Source organism: Uranotaenia lowii, chromosome 2 (assembly GCF_029784155.1).
Source record: "Uranotaenia lowii strain MFRU-FL chromosome 2, ASM2978415v1, whole genome shotgun sequence".
Lineage (NCBI taxonomy): Eukaryota > Metazoa > Arthropoda > Insecta > Diptera > Culicidae > Uranotaenia > Uranotaenia lowii.
This window is the reverse complement of record NC_073692.1, coordinates 128498818-128518011: the sequence shown is the minus strand read 5'-3', so window position 1 is coordinate 128518011 and position 19194 is coordinate 128498818. Positions and strand designations below refer to the sequence as shown.

The window sequence follows — 19194 nt, the reverse complement described above, 5'->3', positions numbered from 1 at the left end:
CTGGCTCGAAAACGTCCAGATTACGGGAATTATTTGAAAACGCAAAGTCTAAAAAGCGTAGACTGTTGTTCGGTATGCTAAGGACCTGGTACAAGCCGGTTGAAAGTAACCTTTCGACAAGAACGATTTCTGTTTCTGATGAGGGGTTCGTCGGTAAAACGCACACTTCAAACAAGCAAAAACGTAGCAACCCATGGGTCTACCGAGCTTTCCTTATGCGAGAACAGTTCTAGCGACGTTGCCATTTTTTCAGATTCGCTGCGAATAGTTGCTACTTGTCGATTTTTTCGCATTTCACATTTTATCTATTCCGCGTTCTTACTTTTTGGCCAAGTGTCAATTTTTGAACCGTATTTTCTTGTGGTATTTTTTCTTTTTGCCAATGATTGTTTGTTATATGAAATTGACACTTTCATTGTTTCATTTAAAGACATTTAAATTCAATTTTTCAAATCATTTAAACTATAAAAAAAGGACTATTCTGTTGAATTTGGTAGAGCACTAAATCAGTATTTGATATCATATAAATGAATAATAGAACCGGCTTTGCCAGTAGACAGTAGTGCTCTACAAAATTTATCAGATAATTTCCTTAATTTTTTTGGAGTTTAAATGATTTGAAAAATTGAATTTAAATGATTTATAACAAAGCAAAATATATAAAAGAAAACTACAACACTTTATTAATAAATTAAATGTTTTCAACGTTTTTAGTATAAGTAAAATAGGTCATTTTTATATAAAAAAAAGTATTTTCAATCATTCAAATCTCTACTAGTTCCACCGATTTCCCCCCTAATTTCAAATGGAAATGGTTCCGCTTATTATCAAAAATAATCACAAAAAGGGGGTGTTGCAAAAATGTGCACTTTTCGATGGACGAGCCTTCCAAAATTGCCAATAAAATACACTAAATACTTTCTATAGTGGGGTTCGTCGGTAAAACGCACACTTCAAACAAGCAAAAACGTAGCAACCCATGGGTCTACCGAGCTTTCCTTATGCGAGAACAGTTCTAGCGACGTTGCCATTTTTTCAGATTCGCTGCGAATAGTTGCTACTTGTCGATTTTTTCGCATTTCACATTTTATCTATTCCGCGTTCTTACTTTTTGGCCAAGTGTCAATTTTTGAACCGTATTTTCTTGTGGTATTTTTTCTTTTTGCCAATGATTGTTTGTTATATGAAATTGACACTTTCATTGTTTCATTTAAAGACATTTAAATTCAATTTTTCAAATCATTTAAACTATAAAAAAAGGACTATTCTGTTGAATTTGGTAGAGCACTAAATCAGTATTTGATATCATATAAATGAATAATAGAACCGGCTTTGCCAGTAGACAGTAGTGCTCTACAAAATTTATCAGATAATTTCCTTAATTTTTTTGGAGTTTAAATGATTTGAAAAATTGAATTTAAATGATTTATAACAAAGCAAAATATATAAAAGAAAACTACAACACTTTATTAATAAATTAAATGTTTTCAACGTTTTTAGTATAAGTAAAATAGGTCATTTTTATATAAAAAAAAGTATTTTCAATCATTCAAATCTCTACTAGTTCCACCGATTTCCCCCCTAATTTCAAATGGAAATGGTTCCGCTTATTATCAAAAATAATCACAAAAAGGGGGTGTTGCAAAAATGTGCACTTTTCGATGGACGAGCCTTCCAAAATTGCCAATAAAATACACTAAATACTTTCTATAGTGCTATAGTAACTTCAAAACTCATCATAATGTACGAGAAAATTGTAGATCGTGGCTTGTTACAACTTTCTTTCAACGACAGCGAACCATTTTATACAACCTACAACGTGTCAGGTTCAAAAAATTGTTTTTCAAGAGATTTTTTTTTACTTTGACTGTAACTCCTGAGGGTGATGTGGTGAGATTTTGACGTATTCAACAAACTTTTGTGTTTTGATCAGATAAACAACTCGACATCAAAGTCCTAATTTGAAAAAAAAAGTTAGCATTTTTATCTCGCCATCGGTGGACCCCTCGGCAAAAATTTTTATACTCGAATATGCTCCATGTAAAACTGTACAATGTTGCTGAAGACATCAAACGTCTCTTCATCCCTGGGCGCTATTAATTTCGTACAGCTAGAGTGATGTTCTGCACCACTGTGCGATGTTATGAAGGACATCGAATGAATTGGAAATTTCATCTTTTTTGGCCGATGGACCTGAATTAGGTTCGGCAATCCGTTTTCTTCCGACTTTGACGCCAGCCGATGATTTCGCCATGCTGGAAAGAAAAGAAAAGAGAAAAATATGAATAAAAGAAAATGAAAATAATTTAAGCACTGAAAAGTGCTGATTGAAAAACAGGTAAGAATAAAATAAATAATGTAAAATGTTCCTGCAGGTACACAGCAACGATACGATGCTCCGGCGTACGTGTTGACGGCTCAACGGTACAGATGGAGCGGTTTGTGGCTCATCTATTGGTATTTTTTTTGCCTTTCTTACAGAAAGGTATAGTTATCGGTCGATTTGGGAGATCATTAATTATGGGTCTTAGATATACCTTTATAGGTACCTATCTAATCAGCTCGACGAGTTCTGATGATGTCTGTGTATTTGTGTGAATTTTTGTAAACTTTGTTCTCGACGTTTTTGTGAAACTGAGCAGTACAATAAAAATGATTTTTATATTGAAAAATTTGTTTTTTTTTTCTTCTTCAACCTATAAAAGAAAGAAAAAAATACAAAATAGTTTGAAAAAAAGATTTTTAATAGTAAATATTAAAAATCATCACTCCAAAAAACGTGTCAATTTGGCTTGCTAGCCACAACCAGCAATCACTAAAATAAAGATAATCGTATATATGACGTCAAATTATACGTGACGTCATAGATACGCGCTTGCTATCTGAATGTATGGATCTGTCGATGTGTGGAAGGGAGAACAGACAGGCTTCACTCCCACTCAGGTTCGATGTCATCATGACAGAAACCGTGTGGGAGGAAGACGACAACTAAAATTTTCCCGGCCAATCGTTAATTTTTTTCATATTATTGGTTCAGTTTGCAACCGAACCATTCCAAAAATTTCGGAACCGAAGCTCCGAATTATTAAACATAAAAATGGTTTCACCAAGGGGTACGACCCCGAAATTAATGAAGTCGTTGATGAGTACGTCATGCCCACACTGCATGGTACGAAAGCGATAGTAACTTCGCCCAACATTATATTCAGGCACAGATTGCTCTGAGAAGGGGAAAACAACAAGGGTACGCGGGCGATGTATGCACATCCTCTCATCTTCTCACCAGCGTTGCCAGATTGAAAACAGTTCAAGTCCGTAGATTTTACGAAAATCGAAAAATGTACTGATTTCGCCCAAATAAAACTCGATGACCTTTTTTTTTTTTTTTGGTCGTCCGGTAGAATTTTCATTTATCCGCAGAATTCCTTGAATTTTTTCGATAATCCGTAGAAAATCCGTAGGAAATGGTGAAAATCCGTAGATCTCGAGCATCGATCCGTAGCTCCGTAGAAATGCTGAAAATCCGTAGAACTACGGAGAAATCCGTAGATCTGGCAAGGCTGCTTCTCACGTGCCGTTCGTGCTTACGAAGCTTTTTCTTAAGCAGCAACGACAGGAGAGTATTTCGCCCGTGGAAGCAAATTAAATCCAATAAGACAAATGCTACTGAATCCTCTCGAGCTTTAAGCTCTCGGGCTTGTTTTTTTGTTCCCTTTTCACTTCCTCTCTTCAGATCTAACGTTGCATTGTTGTTGTTGGGGTTGGTGTCTAGAGAAAAACGATGACGGCTTGGAGGTCAATCTGAACTTTCACTTGCTGAAGCCAATGGAAGATGACAACCAAACAGTAGCGCCACCAAGCCCTCCATAGTAGAGTTTGAAGCATTTGGGATTTTTTTGGAACATGCATTTAATGCTAAAAAGCTAATAATCATTATTGACAAAGTTAAAGAAACAGGAAAGAACTCCGAATTAACCATTTTCGCCAGGTTGACCAAATAAATAAATGACAAAATCGACAAAATGGACAAAATTGAAAGAAAATTGACTAAATAGACCAATTTCACTAAATTGACGAAATTGACAAACTTCACATAATTCATTGATTTGACAAAATTCACTTAGTTGAAAAAATCATAAAATTGATCAAATTTATAAAATTGACAAAATCGAGAAAATTGGCAGAATTGACGATGACAAAATGGACAAAATTCACTGAATTGACAAAATTGACAAGATTGATAAATCTACAAAATTAACAAAATTGAAAAAAAAATGACAAAAATAACAAAATTGACAAAAGAGATGACAAAATCGACAAAATTCATTAAATTGACAAAATTGACAAGATTGATAAAACTGACAAAATCGACAAAATTGAAAAAATGACTAAATTAACGATGACAAAATCGACAAAATTCACTAAATTGACAAAATTGACAAGATTGATAAAACTGACAAAAATCGACAAAATTGACAAAATTGACCAAATTGACCAAAATGACCAAATTGTCAAAATTCACAAAATTGACAAAGACAAAATCGACAAAATTCACTGTATTTACAAAATTGACAAAATTGACTGGCGAAAGTCACAAAATTTACCCAATTGACCAAATTTACCAAATTTACAAGATTGACAAATTGACAAAATTGACAAACTTGACAGAATCGAAGAAAATTGACAAAATTGAGAAAATTGGCCAAATTGACAATGACAAAATCGACGAAATGCACTTAATTGACAAAATTGGCAAAGCTGTCAAAATTGACAACATTGACAAGATTGCCAAAATTGACCTTTTTGATAAAACTGACAAAATTAACAAAACTGACCAAATTTACAAATTTGACAAAATTGACAAAATTGACAAATTTGACAAAATTGACAGAATTTTCAAATTTGAAAAAGTTGACAAAATCATGAAAATTGTTAAAATCGACAAATTAACAAAATCTAGAAAATTGGTTAAATTGACAAAATTTTACTGAACTAACAATGCTGACAAAATCATGAAAATTGATAAAATTGACATTATCGACAAAATTTAAAAATGACCAAATTAACAAAATTAACGAAATAGACGAAATCAACAAAACAGAATAAAAATCTCAAAATAACAAAATTAAAAATACTACGCTTTCAAAATTTTCAATATTTTTAATTTTCAAAATCTATTGTACCGATTTTATACATTTTGGTATCGTATTTTACTCTAGCATTTGAAATTTTATCCAATAATTTTTATCTATGTATATGTTTCCTCTACTTGAGAAGTTGAATTATTTGAAATACATGGTCAGGCATCTTTTTTCAAATTGTATTCTTAATTTTTATACCCCTTCCATTTTGAAGATATCATATGCTGTAACTCCAATAGGAGTAAATTGAGTGAGATAATAATGTCATAGAAACGGAATCATACATGATATTCCAGAATCTAGTCATTCAAAAAGGTCAATTTATATGAAAATTATGATTATATAAAAATACTTTTATCCTAATAAAAACTTTTAATCTTTACTTCCTAAATTCATTTTGGATTTATTGCGTATGAAATTCATTAATCATAATTCATAGTTCATTTTGTTTTATATGTACCCTTATGTAATTTACAGGCTGTAAGAAAGGCTACAATCCACTGTAAAGTGTATTAAATCGGGTATTTAAATTTACTACTGCGTACAAGGAACCAATCGTTATTGGCTGTTTGCTTGCTACAACATAATAAAAACATTTACATACTTCTATACAGAGACCTTTGTGTTAAGTTCTTTGATAAACAGTACCTGACATAAATCAGCACATTATGCAAGGGGCACATGAAAGCAATTTTTATATTTGAAATTTATATTTCAGTTGACATTGCGCCCAGACCGTGAAAAATATGAGCCAGGCCAAGAGTTTGATCTGACAGCATTCAGCTCTCATCATTCATACATAGCGTTTCAAGCAATTGACCAGAGTGCCCTATTACTAGGATATGATGGTCATGACTTAACTAAAGAAGACCTCATCAACGATTTGGACCAATATGAAGTAAAAGATGATTATGGTTTTAATAACTTTGGGGTAAGCTCCGGTTTCAGAAAGTTCAGCATTGATTATAATAATTTCATTTGCAGCTTCTAGGTCTTTTCATGGTTTCAAATGCTAAAGAGGAAGATACTGGTAAGTACAAAGTAAGTAATAATTTCCTGATATTTTTTTAACAAATTATCGCGGTTCTTGTAGCTAGCTCCAGAAACTCTTTATCGCGCCTTGGTAATGTTATTAGAAATCCAAATAGTGTCATTCAGATAAGAACCAGATTCATGGAGTCTTGGCTATGGAAAAACGAAATTTTGGATGGTAGAACGACTCAAAAATACATAAGAAGCACCGTTCCAGATACTATTACTTCGTGGTTCATCTCAGGATTTGCACTCAGCCCGTCACTTGGAATGGGGTTCATAGATAAACCCGTTAAAATAATGGTTACGAAGGCTTTCTACATCGTAGCCAATCTACCTTACTCCATTAAGCGTGACGAAACCGTGATGGTCCAAGTGACGGTTTTCAATTTTCTTGGCACTAATCGTACGGTGGATGTGACACTTTTTAGCAAACAAGGAGAGATAGAATTTAATGAAAGAGAATACAAAAATGGTAAGGATATATCAGAATTTAAAGTCAGTGGTCTTAAATTTTTACTTCTGATGTTAGCTCAAGATTTATGCAAGGTGGAATTCAGTCTTTTGTTGGATAACTGTTAAATTATTTTTTCCAAAAATGCGTATGTAAAGTCTGAGCTCTGGGTGCATGATTCTGTATTTTTTCAAATTTCTTTCCTAATGAATACGGTTATCAGCAAAAGCGCAAAATATATAAATAACACAGTATGGTTAAGTAAAGTAAGCCCATTTTTGAAGCCTAATAACTTTTTTATCTTAACTCAAGTCGAAATGCAGTTTTCGGATGATATATTTTTCCTGACTTAGGCTCGAAGAAAAACCGTATTCAAAAGAAATCGGCCGAAAAGGACCAAAATTATTGTTGAAAAACAGGATTTATATGTTGCTTTCGAACAAAATGTCTCAAAATCCCATATAAATTTCAGGCTAGTTGAGGGACCTCTTCCCGAGATCCGATTTACCCTAATTTGGCATGAGATCTTGTACTAGGCCTGGGATAAATTTTGTCTGTCAGCGCATAACATTTCACAAGCTTTCAAGCTGTCCCATATAAATTCAAAGCAGTCTAGTGCACGTTGAATTTAGGAATTAGAAATTTGAGAAATTGCAAATTGACAAAAAGTTAGAAAAGCATCTATCTTTCAAAATTCGTCTAAAATTATGTTTTCAATAACTCAAAAATCTGAAAATGCGAAATTATGCCAAATTACGTCAATTTTTGAACTCTTTTCAAAACTTATCTGGTGTGACAAAAAAAATTTTGACGGTTTATTGACTGAAATGTACGATTTTTACATCAATTTTTTACATTTTTGTGGTCATGGTTTTAAAGATTTCAAAAAAATTTCTACCTTTAATATGCAAAAAAGAGATTTTAAACTATTATTATGCATTTCGAGTTATTTGAATATGAGTAAAAGTACTTTTTTAATTTTCCCGAAATTTCGTATTCGGAGCATAACTCAAAAACTGTTCTACTGAGATTTTTTTTTGAATTGCAATTTCAGATTCATTGCCCGATTATACATTTAAAGTGATCATCAGTTTACTGATTTTCAAAAATGATGTAAACTAGTGTTATTGAAAGCACAAAGCAAATGCAAATTAAGTTAACTTCGCGAATAAAACTTCAGCTTTAAAGTGGCTATTTCGAATCATTTTTCGAACTCCTCAACGATAAATTCAAAAATCATGATCAATTTTTAAAAAAATAATCGCAGGTTTTAAAGATTCATGATCGTAGGAACGTGGGGGGGGGGGGGTTTGATGGTTAAACCCCCCTTATAAGGGTCCAAAAAAGCAAGCAAGGTATTCTACCCTACACTCAAAATTTGAAATTCATTATCAAGTTATGATAATGGAGTCAGGTTTTTCAAGAGTAACAATCTAGACTAAACCCTAATCCCAAAACCTCAAAAACCCTTTTCAAGTTCAAAATTCTGCTACAGTTTTTCCAAATTTTCTCACTTGTTCATAGAAATTCATGTCTAAATATTAAATTTATAATTAAATTAATTCGATTTCGGAGGTTCTAGTACCGTATTACAATACACAAATTTGTATTTTTAAATCGTATTTTGGATTCTGTACTCAGTTTAGGATTCTTGATTTGAAGTTCTAATAATCACAAGAAATTGGTAATGAAAAGCTTCTTTAACATCCTGATTTAAATTTGGTATTGCATGTTATATCAAATCTGAATCATATTTTGGCGGGAATTATTTTCATTTTCAATATTTTGATAATACATACATAGTTTTCCGAATATAAAAAATAAAAAAAAAATTGTTTTATATTCAAATTCGATGTTCTTAAACTTATTTTTTACACATAAGGCTGGAACAAATATCAATTTCTTCTTTTGTCAGCCCCCCCCCCCCCCCCCTTCCGAAATTTCCAAAAATCCGAAGGGGGAAATAAATAAAGTTTGCAGTTTTTAATGTAAATTTCAAGAAAAAAATCAAGAATCCAAAAGATTACAAGACGAAAATAACAAATTTTTAAAGATGGAAGTTACTTCACCTTTTGTATTCTTGGTTTTATTGAATTATTCGATTAAAAATTACTTTTTTTTAGGTTTTGTGCAATGATATTGTATGCAACTTTGTTGCATACAAGTTTTCGTGAAATTTATTCCAATTTATTTGTTTTTCACATTATTTTTTATTGTCCCCCCCCTCGCGATGTTCCAACTCCGAGTGACAAAAGAAGGATTTGAAATTTGTTCCGGCCTAATTCAAATATATAAAGCTTCAAAAAGGCGACCAAAAATCGTATACTCAGATTCAGCACTGATGAACTGAGATGTACAAGCTAAGCCTTTAAAAGTGTGTAAAGTCTAGATGACCGTTTTGAATCAATTTTACGCCTCCAAGGATACCAGAGAGAACTGTCAAGAAAAAAATGAAAAGAAAACAATGCAAAATAACAAACATTTAGTCAATTATGAAAAGGTCGTATTAATATTTGACTAGTTCCGAGCAAATTGATGCTGAAGATTCGTTTTCTGATGTTATTTTTCTCAGCTGAAATTTATTCGTGGTTCATCTAATTATTTGGAGCAATTCATCTAATTGTATTTAAATTTATTTATTTATGAGTTCAAATACCATTGCGCCCTTTCTTACTTTCAAAAGAGCTATCTAGAAACAATGCCATCTATTGCGCCGTTCAAAAGTTACAAATCAAGCAATAGATGGCACTGTTTTTCGTCACTTTCTAACGGCTTATTTAAAAGAGAGCACTGGAAACTTTACACAAGTTTCTGAAAATTTTTTGTTCGAGCTTGTACATCTGTTCATCTGTGGATTCAGATCCACCATTCGAAATTCAGATTCACAATACAGATTAAAAATAAGTAATTTTAATAATGAATTGTGAGTAAACCAGAACTACAAAATTTGCATTATTGATTCATGAAAGAGGTCTCAAAAACTACTCGTAAGTCGTAAAATTTTGATCTGGGATGAAGGTTCAGAAATCGTATTTTTTTGTACATTTCATAATCATTTAGAAATTCGGAAATAGATTCAAAATTGAATTTTTGAATGAAGGTCCAGAATACAGATTCAGAATGCAGATTAAAAATTCAGGAATACATGTAAATGTGTTTTACAATCAAATAAAACTTTTGAGGAATTCAAATTATGAACTTAGTTTTGTTTCATGGAAAACCCTCTAATTTAATTTAGAAAATATCATCTACAGGATTTTTATAATGCAATTGATTCTTTAAAAAAAAATTTTTTAAAGAAACATGTACCTTATCTTTACTTCAAAAATCTGCACAAAATTCTTTATTTTCTCGGTGTGTTTAACATAATTAATATTGCAGTTTTTTAAAGCAAATTCCAAGCTAAAATTATAAACTTGATTCAAGTTTGCATCAAGCAAGTTAAATCCAAAAATGTTTTATCTCATAGTATTATTTTTTTCAATTTGCTTTAAATCGTTAAAATCTATAAATTTGCAAAAGAGTTCGGAAGATTAGCCTTGTTACGAGGCAGTGTGAAGATCGATGATTTTGTTAATAAATCCAGCAGTGTATTTTATTACAAAATTCCTACAAATACAATTCATTAGTTTTAAGAATTTTGGAAGAACTAAATGTGACATACTTATAGTGATCTCCTGCCTTGCACAGGTATTCTACGCCTTCTTTAATCTGCTAAACTGGGAATGATCGGTTTGGTACCTATGTATGATGTTACATTCTAGGTTAGGTAATGATAGTGAAATCTTACTTTGAATGGCTCACCTTGAGTTTCTTCAATAACTAGCTCGAAATATCAATACGGTACAAACGATGGATAGTAATTGATAAGGAGACATTTGATAAAGGAAAACTAATTATTATAAATACTAAGTAAGATTTACAAAGTTCATACTTAATATTGCGCGCTGATGCGCTGTGGGCTGATATGAGCGGAAAGTGTTACGTCGAGTAACTAAAGGGCTTTTATGCCACCTAAATTAGGAAAAATTCTAATTACATTATCCTACTTCAAGTTACACAAATCAAGTACCTTGGATAAGTAAATGCACAAGAAAGTAAGTTTTGTGAACACTTAACAATTTTCACGCGGTTGCACGGCAAACACTCTTCGAATCTTCATCCTCTTAATTCGTTCTTCTCGGTACGATAATGACAACGCCTGACGTAGTCACGAGCTGCCGGACGATGGTGTTATGATTCATGACACAGAAAACGAGGGGTTTGCTGATTTAGTTGGCGCGAGTAACAAGCCTTGTTTGATTTGAGCATAGAATAAGTAAAAAAAAATGAAGGCTCTCCTAAAACTGAATTCAAATAAGTTTTGTTATTTAAAGTTCCATTACAAATTGATTGAATGCGAATTCCATTTTTTGTTATTTAAAGTTTCATTCATCAAATTTTGCTCGCCTTTTAGGTTTAGAACCAATTTTCTTAAGTTACTATTTAATACGAAAACTAATAATGTAAAACAAATTAAAAATGAATAATCATATATGTAGTTACAAACATTACCGGGTAAAAAATCAAAGATAAAAATCAGTCACCAAACACCAAAATTTCTCAAAATTTAAATATATTTGACTTTAAAATTATGTAAATTTGTTTAAAAATAAAAAAAAACTGCACTATGAAATTCGGTGAACTTATTTGAAAATAAAAACAAGATAAGAAGATGGACAAAATAAGTTTTTCAAATATTTAAGAAGGTAGTTTTTTTTTTAATAAACACATCTAACGTCAATGTTTTAATGATTAATTTGGTATCTCTTGATAAATTTGGCCTATTAGCTTTAGTTTTGATGGTATGAAGTTTGTAAGTTTTCAAATGTATAAGTTTTAAGTGAAATCAATCATTGATAATTGATTAATTAACAAATCTACATTTAAGGAAAATTCTGATTCTTAATTTGTTTATTATACTTCATTCAATTAGGGAGTAGCTGATGTATTAATTTGTTGGAACCTGCAAAACGATTAGACTTATGCATCAAAAATTATCTAAAATTCAATTTGGTTTAAAACTTTTTTTCAACTCGTTAAATGGGAAAAAGTAAAAAAAATAAAATTTCTATGATTTTTACGCAGAAATTCAAATTATAAAATTGCAAAGTCTTGGGGAAAATTGATAGTTGATTTAAAAATTTTATTTTAAAAAGGTATGTTTTTTTCCAAAGAAGTATAGGAATTTCTTAAATGATTTTTAACTATTTTAAAAAGTTATTTCAATAACAAAAGCTGATAGAAAAATTGAATATTTAGATTCAGAGCACCCATATTAGTCAAAATTAGCTTTCAATTGGTTGCACCTCAGCAAAATGTCAATTTTGTGGCCTTGTGTAATTTATTGAAACCTTGTTGAATGTTATGTTGAGCATTTAAAAAAACAAGACACAAAAAATGAGGTTGAGTCTGAAATTGGTTTTTTTGAACTAAGTTTTAGAGTTTTGTTTTGCTAATTCTGATGACCATCGCTAGTGGTAAACACATGGCCCCTCACTTATTGATGTATAAAATGTGCATTTGATGAAATAATTTTGAATAAATGATTGGTTTCAAACCCTGAACTTGTTTAGTTACAATTTATAATACAAACCCATTCTAAAGACGAGGTTGGGTTTTTTGTATTTCAAGTTTAGAGTTTCAATTCTAAAGGTTGATTGAATTGCAAATCGAAATCTACAATCGAAAATTAGTTTCAATACGTGAATGTCATATAGTGTCGTGAAATAAAATTTCTCATGCCTAGAGAAATATTAGACGCATTTTTTTTTACTTGCTTGTAAACACTGAGTCTTAATCACCTTTACAGATCAAATAATTTTCCGTTATTAAGGTGAAAATTTTACTTGAAAAAATCTCAAGAGGGGGGGTTAGGGGTTTACCCTCCCCGTTCACACGGCCTTGGAGGCAGTTCTTCCATAAGAAAAACTCTATCAAATCTGTTTTGAGATCATTTATTCTCTCTTAAGATGTTGATATAAGAGCTTAGATTCAAAGTTTTATTGATAACTTTGAATAACTTTTATTGATAGAGGCATTTTACAAAACCACCTAAGTTTGTTTTGAGCTTTTTTACGTATAATTTTTACAAGACAAAATATTACATCAAAAGGAATCAAAACCTTGTATGATTTTTTTTTTGGGTTGATTAATTCATAAAATTTTTTCTTGCCTTAGGTATGTTCAAAGCGTATCGCCCTCAAAATGCATTGATTAGATATGTTGTCTTGTCAGCCATTTCGTCAAACGGTCGTAGGATCATTCAACCCAATAGGCCCATTTAGGAACACTTTCCCCTATATTATACTCTAACAATTGACATATTGGAATAAATATTGTTATTATAGTTTTTTCGCGTGGAAACATTTAAGGTGATAAAATAGATCTTCAAGTCACATTTTGCTAGATATTTGAAAGAAAAAGTGCAATGACGCAAAAAATAATTTTTCACAATATTTTGAAATAACAGGTTTATTGTTTTGTTCTATTTGGCAAATTCTTCTAAAACATTTGATCTATGTAAGAAATTCCAGTTTTTAGATATAGCTAAGGAATCAAGTATCCCCAGAGATTCTCCCGTATACTTCTCGATATGGCCACATTGTGTATATTGTAAATGTTCCTTCCCCCTACTACAATGATAATAATATTTTGTTAAATTTCTAGCAACCAAACGTAAGAAGACATTCATATCTCATGCCAACATCGGCACACCTGTATACTTCTTTATAAGAGCAAAAAAAATCGGTGAAATAGCTCTCAGAATTGAAGCTACTACTAATAATGACGCCGATGCATTAGAGCACATACTAAGAGTAACACCCGAAAGCCTCGAGTTTGTAAAAAACATAGTTCGCTTCATTGAACTGCCTAAACACAACAAGCAAGGACCGTTCAATATCACTATTGGTATACCGAGTGATTGCGATGAAGGATCTGCTAAGATTATGTTTCATTTAGACGGTACGTACGATAGAAATCTGTATGTGAAAATATCTAATTAATAATTGTGTTTTTTAGAAAATATTTTAGGACAGGCTATCAAAAACTTGGATGCTTTGCTAACACTACCCACGGGATGTGGAGAGCAAAATATGATAAAATTTGTGCCCAATGTAGTTATTCTAGATTATCTATCTGAAACGCAAACCATCAACGAAGAGATTAAGACAAGAGCAATAAATTATTTAACACAAGGCTACCAAAACCAACTCAAATTCAAACGTTCTGATGGAACATTTAGCTTTTGGAGTGACACTAATGAAAAGGGAAGCACATTCCTGACAGCATTCGTAGCTAAATCGTTTTGTATGGCTGCCAAATACATCGATATTGACAAAAATGTGGTGAAAGAAGCTTTTAATTGGCTAGCCAATATTCAAAAGAAGGATGGGCGTTTCGAAGAAATTGGAAACATGACGATGAAGGAATTACAAGTTGGACTACAAGATTCCAGATATGCGCTCACATCATTTGTGTTAATAGCATTTTTGGAAAATCCAGAAACAAAAACAAAACATACAGCAGTAGTAAACAAAGCTATAAACTTTTTGCTATCCCACCTTGAGAACATGACAGACGTTTACGATTTATCAATGACAACTTATGCACTTTATCTTAACTCACACGAAAGGAGAAGAGAGGTTTTGAATATACTGATTGATAAATCTGAATTTGATTATCCTAACACTCGACGTTATTGGACAAAGCAGTCAGTCGCAGTAGAAGTAGCTGGCTATGCGCTCCTATCGTACATCGAAGCTGAATTATATACAGATGCTATTGCAATCTTCAGATATTTGAACAGCCGAAGATCTGCGCGGGGAGCTTTCGATGGTACTCAGGCCACATTCGTGGGTTTGAAGGCTCTAGCTAAATATACTTCTTATGTATTTGCCCAAAAGAATGACTATCGAGTAAGGGTTCATCACAAACCAGATAAATTACACGAATTTCACAGCAGAGGCAGTATTTCGTTCAACGTTCATGAACTGGAGATTCCAAGTCATGTTCGTGACGTAAGTGTAACCGTTGAAGGAAAAGGTTTCGGGGTTTTTCAATTTTCCTACCAGTATTACCGAAACATCAAAACCATCAAAGAGAGATTCAAATTGAATGCTACAGTTTTGTCATCGTCAACATATGAAGTGCAAAAATTGCGAATTTGCGTAAGTTTTAAACCAGCGAAAGTAGGGGAATTATCAGACATGGCTGTTGTAGAGGTTTTCTTCCCCAGTGGAATGCTCGTCGATATAAATTCCGTCAAAGATCACTCGAATAGAATCAAGGTAATTTTGTTTTACAATAACTTGGGTAATGAATATTTATCAATTAGATGATTAAATGTAAGTCCACCTTTCATTACACAACCATAGTTCCAGTTCGATTCATACAAATAATCATATCTAAAGGATATTCCATAAATTCTAATACAAATTTAAACAACAATAATTGCCAATAGACTGGTCAGAATTAAATTTTTTTTAATAGTAATGAAAGTCCATTTAATAATGATCAATCACACCTTTTGTTTGGGAAAAAAATACCTCACATAATTTGAACGAGCTAAAGAGGTTTCACAATAGAAAATCCGATTCAAAAACGAATAATAACGATTATAAGGCAAAATATTTCTAGAGTTTGTTTTGATTAGGTCGTATAAACCAACTGACGTGTTTTGAGAAAATCGCTATTGAAGTTTCGAATCAAGTTTTAAATTCTCACTTTGTGAGTGTTGCCTGAATTCGTCTCAGAATATGAAATCCAACATAAAGATAGGCCGAGAACATTCCGATGTACTTAAATTGTCCGTAAGTTAAGTCCTCACCAGTGAAAACGTACTTACGACCTAAAGCATTTCTGATTTGGCGCATAAGGCGTTTTACTAAACGATAAACATCGATAAGTTTGATTGCAAAATCTTGTTCCACTCACCTCAAGACCATAAAAGTTTGCTAAATTGTTCGCAGGTATGTACTTTAAAAACGTACTAACACCACAATCTGATTGAACAGTACGCGGAAGTTACCACCCCAAGGCATCCGGAATTGTCGCTTAATGAGACTGTCACCTAGGTCCCCTAGGGAACTCACAGGGTTTTTCTGGCCCGCACCCGTGAATGTTCAAGGTATTTGGAACGGTATCCATTATTTTCTGATATTTCGGCTGATTCTGTAATGAAAACAAAAACTTTTTCCAGCATGGTCAAAAGTAAAACTTATTGTACTCACCACACAACTAATTCAAGCCAGCAATTCTGTAAGGCATGGCTCGAATCACTCTAGCAGACAGTTCTTCTCAATAATTGCATTTTTTAACGTAGACTTTCGTAAAATTTCACAGCACTATTCGCGACGCAAGCAAAACGACGCAAAAACCAACCTACCGAATTGTTATTTTGTGTCCTTTTGCATGCACGGTAAAGCAGGGTGACGCAAAAAGTCGTAAAAACCAACATGCACTCAGAAATGTGAAAGTTATTATACGTCCAAAATTTAAATCAGTTTATCAAAGTTATCGATAAATCAATTAAAACCAAGTTTTTACCGAACATAGAATACATGTTTATCAAACGTTTGCAGCCAATAACTCAATTTTGTTTACATTGGTTCATACGACCTAATCAAAACAAACTCTAGATTTTTCCTGTATTTGTTTTTTACTCGACATCATGTATAATAAAACGAGTGTAATCGATAAAAATGCAACACTTTTTGTTGTATTTGACTACATGTTGGTGATTTATGATTCAACGTGTAATGTTCAGTCTATCTTGAATCGTCGTTATGTACGTATCGCTCTCGATAATAAAAGTTAATTAGTTTTAATAAAATGTAAATAATAATAGTTTTAATAACGGTGTTTTACTTCGAGTAAAACATGGTGTCAGAAGTAAATCCATGATTAAGGTAGACTGTTAGTGCCGCGTCATTATTACATCGCGCAAAACGTTTATTTCGTCACGAATCGAAAGTTTTCGTTTTGAAAAGTACCGGGCCACGCGAGGTGCCGGTAGCCATTTTGTTTTGGGCAGTGAAAAAAAGATCCTCGTCGACATGGATGTTTTGGAGTAGGTACCAATCGAAAATGTTCCAGCAATTGCTGCAATCGGTAGCGCCAGCAGCTGGCAAATCCGAAAGACCGCAGCATAGCGCCTCTAGTGTAACTGTTCCACAGCCGTCGCCATTATGTTTGGAAAGTGAGATGGCTGAAAATCTAGACTTTTTTGAAAAATCTTGGATTGAATATGTGAAAGCCGTTGGCATGGACAAGTGGCCACCGGCAAGAAGAAAGTATTTTAATTTTGTTCTAACGGAAGCGCCGCAAGTCGATCTGCCGTCAGCACTGGCGGCAATAAGAGCAAAAGTGTTAGTGAAAAGAAACATTATTCTAGATCGATTGGATTTCTTCGAAGCCGTTCAGAATCCAGTGGAATCCATCGATGAGTTTTACGGTCGTCTCAAACTGTTAGCGAAGATGGAGGAGGAGCGCTTGAAGAGGAATTCAACGTTTATAAGATTGTGACCACAAATGGAGCCACCTACGAACCAAAATGCTGACTATTGCGGATATCAACCTTGGAAAAGCTATCGATCTGTGCCGAGCCGAAGAGATAGCGAGCAAACGTTTTCAGGATCTAGCATCTACTTCTGCAAACCAGCCCAAGGATGTACTAAAAGTTAGCAAGCAACGAGGAAGTTTCAAGTCAAGGAAACCGAAAGGAGTTTGCCCTGCTTTTGGCAAGAAATGCTATCGATGTAACGGAAAAAACCACTATGAAGTAGTTTGCAGGTACCGCTCGTCGCAGAAGAAGCATAGCAAAAAGTTCAAACGTGGGAAGGAAGTGAAAGAAGACAGTCCTTCGGATACCGGAACAACGTCAGACAGTGAATCATCCACGGGCGAAGCCGAGAAGGAGTTGGAAATCGGCAGAATATTTGATAACTCAGGAACCGGTGGCAGCGTGTCGGCTGAGCTGAAAATGAAATTCGGAAACGTCTGGGAAAAGGTCCTCTGTGAACTGGACACACAGGTGCGAACACGAGCCTAATTGGGTACACTTGTCTGATGCAGTAGGTATACGGGTAAGCGAAACCCTTTGATTTTTCCTTCCAAATTAAAATTACAAAGTTTCGGTGGCAATCCGATCGATGTCATGGGAGAAGTTGAAATACCTTACCGAAGAAATGATAAAAATATCGATTAGTGGTTCAAGTAGTAGAAGGCAATCATCGTCCACTTTTATCGGCTAGAGCATCTCAGGAGCTAGGATTTGTGAAGTTTTGCCACAGTGTCTCCTTCGAGAAATCAAAACCTCCTTCTGAACCCCCAAAAAATCTATTCAGGATTTATCGAGTTAAAGTTTAAAAAAATCGTTGATAGCCACCCTAATCTTTTTTCGGGCTATAAAAGCTTCCCGGAGAAATTTCCTTGGAGATTGATCTCTACATTGCACCTGTAGGGAATATAGTTAGAAAATAAGAATAAATATCTCTGAATGAACGATATATGAACAGCTAGAAGATTGGCAGCACTTCCCAAGTAACCATAAGCACTAAAACATAGCCCTTAATCAACACTTTATTCCCATATATAACTCTGAATTAATGCTTGTTTTGCACTATATGCGTATATAATGCAGATTTAGTGCTAAAAAGGCGAAATAGCGGGCTGAATAAATGCTATCACGACATAGCCTTTAATAAGCACTACAAATGTTGAATTAGAGCACCATCAAAACGTCATTTTTCAACCGTATAAAAGCATTAACAATGCATACTTAGAACACCTTTTTTTTTCATTGATTGATCATGATTGATTTGAAACGGAAATTCGAAACAGGAAATTATTCTTTGATTTATTACAATGAACAAAAATTAAAAAAATTAAATCATTATCTACAACATGAATCAACCTTCCGAATGAAGGATAATGCTTACTTAATGAAGTGTTCTATGAAATGAGAAGTGATTATAATTGAATTATAAATTACTTTTGATGAGTCTCGAACCGAGGATCCCGCAGCAGCCTTTATCTTTCCTTGCGCCTTTACCATTTCGACCACTCTTGATGCTGATAAGGTAGGTAGAAAAACCCGTACTTCAAGCACTGTTCGGGTCACACAACTTCATAGACAATGTATGCGTGAGAAGGTTTGGAAATGTATTGGAAAATTTTGGGAGAAGACAACTGCAGTTGTCCGCTGCCCGCTCTGATTATTTTCGTTTGCTGTCTTGCTTACTCACACGCAGCAAATGAGGAAATCACTCTTGTTTACATTTGCGGGTTTGACGTTTCTACGCTTTGTAAAAGCTTTATATAACCATTAACAGGAAGTTCTAGTGCTTCAGTCTTAATGCTTGTTAACTTTATATAGTAGCTCTATATGTGCATATAGTGCTACCATTAGTGCTAATTTTTGTTATTGCTTCTACGCAATAATAATGCCTATATAAAACTAAGGAGCATTATGAATGTTGATATAATGCAAACTTGCATTATAAATGTTGATTTAATGCTGATTAA

At 33.3% G+C, this 19194-nt stretch overlaps 1 protein-coding gene across 1 annotated transcript in view; it reads left to right on the top strand.

Moving 5' to 3' along the window:
• Positions 1-19194, top strand: part of LOC129740939 (thioester-containing protein 1 allele S3-like) — an 89899-nt gene that overhangs the window by 46905 nt on the left and 23800 nt on the right. Inside the window, exons 8-12 of the mRNA XM_055732591.1 lie at positions 5860-6072; positions 6126-6171; positions 6235-6648; positions 13336-13632; positions 13690-14957. Coding sequence (XP_055588566.1) covers positions 5860-6072; positions 6126-6171; positions 6235-6648; positions 13336-13632; positions 13690-14957 — 2238 coding nt within the window. The remainder of the gene's footprint in view (positions 1-5859; positions 6073-6125; positions 6172-6234; positions 6649-13335; positions 13633-13689; positions 14958-19194) is intronic.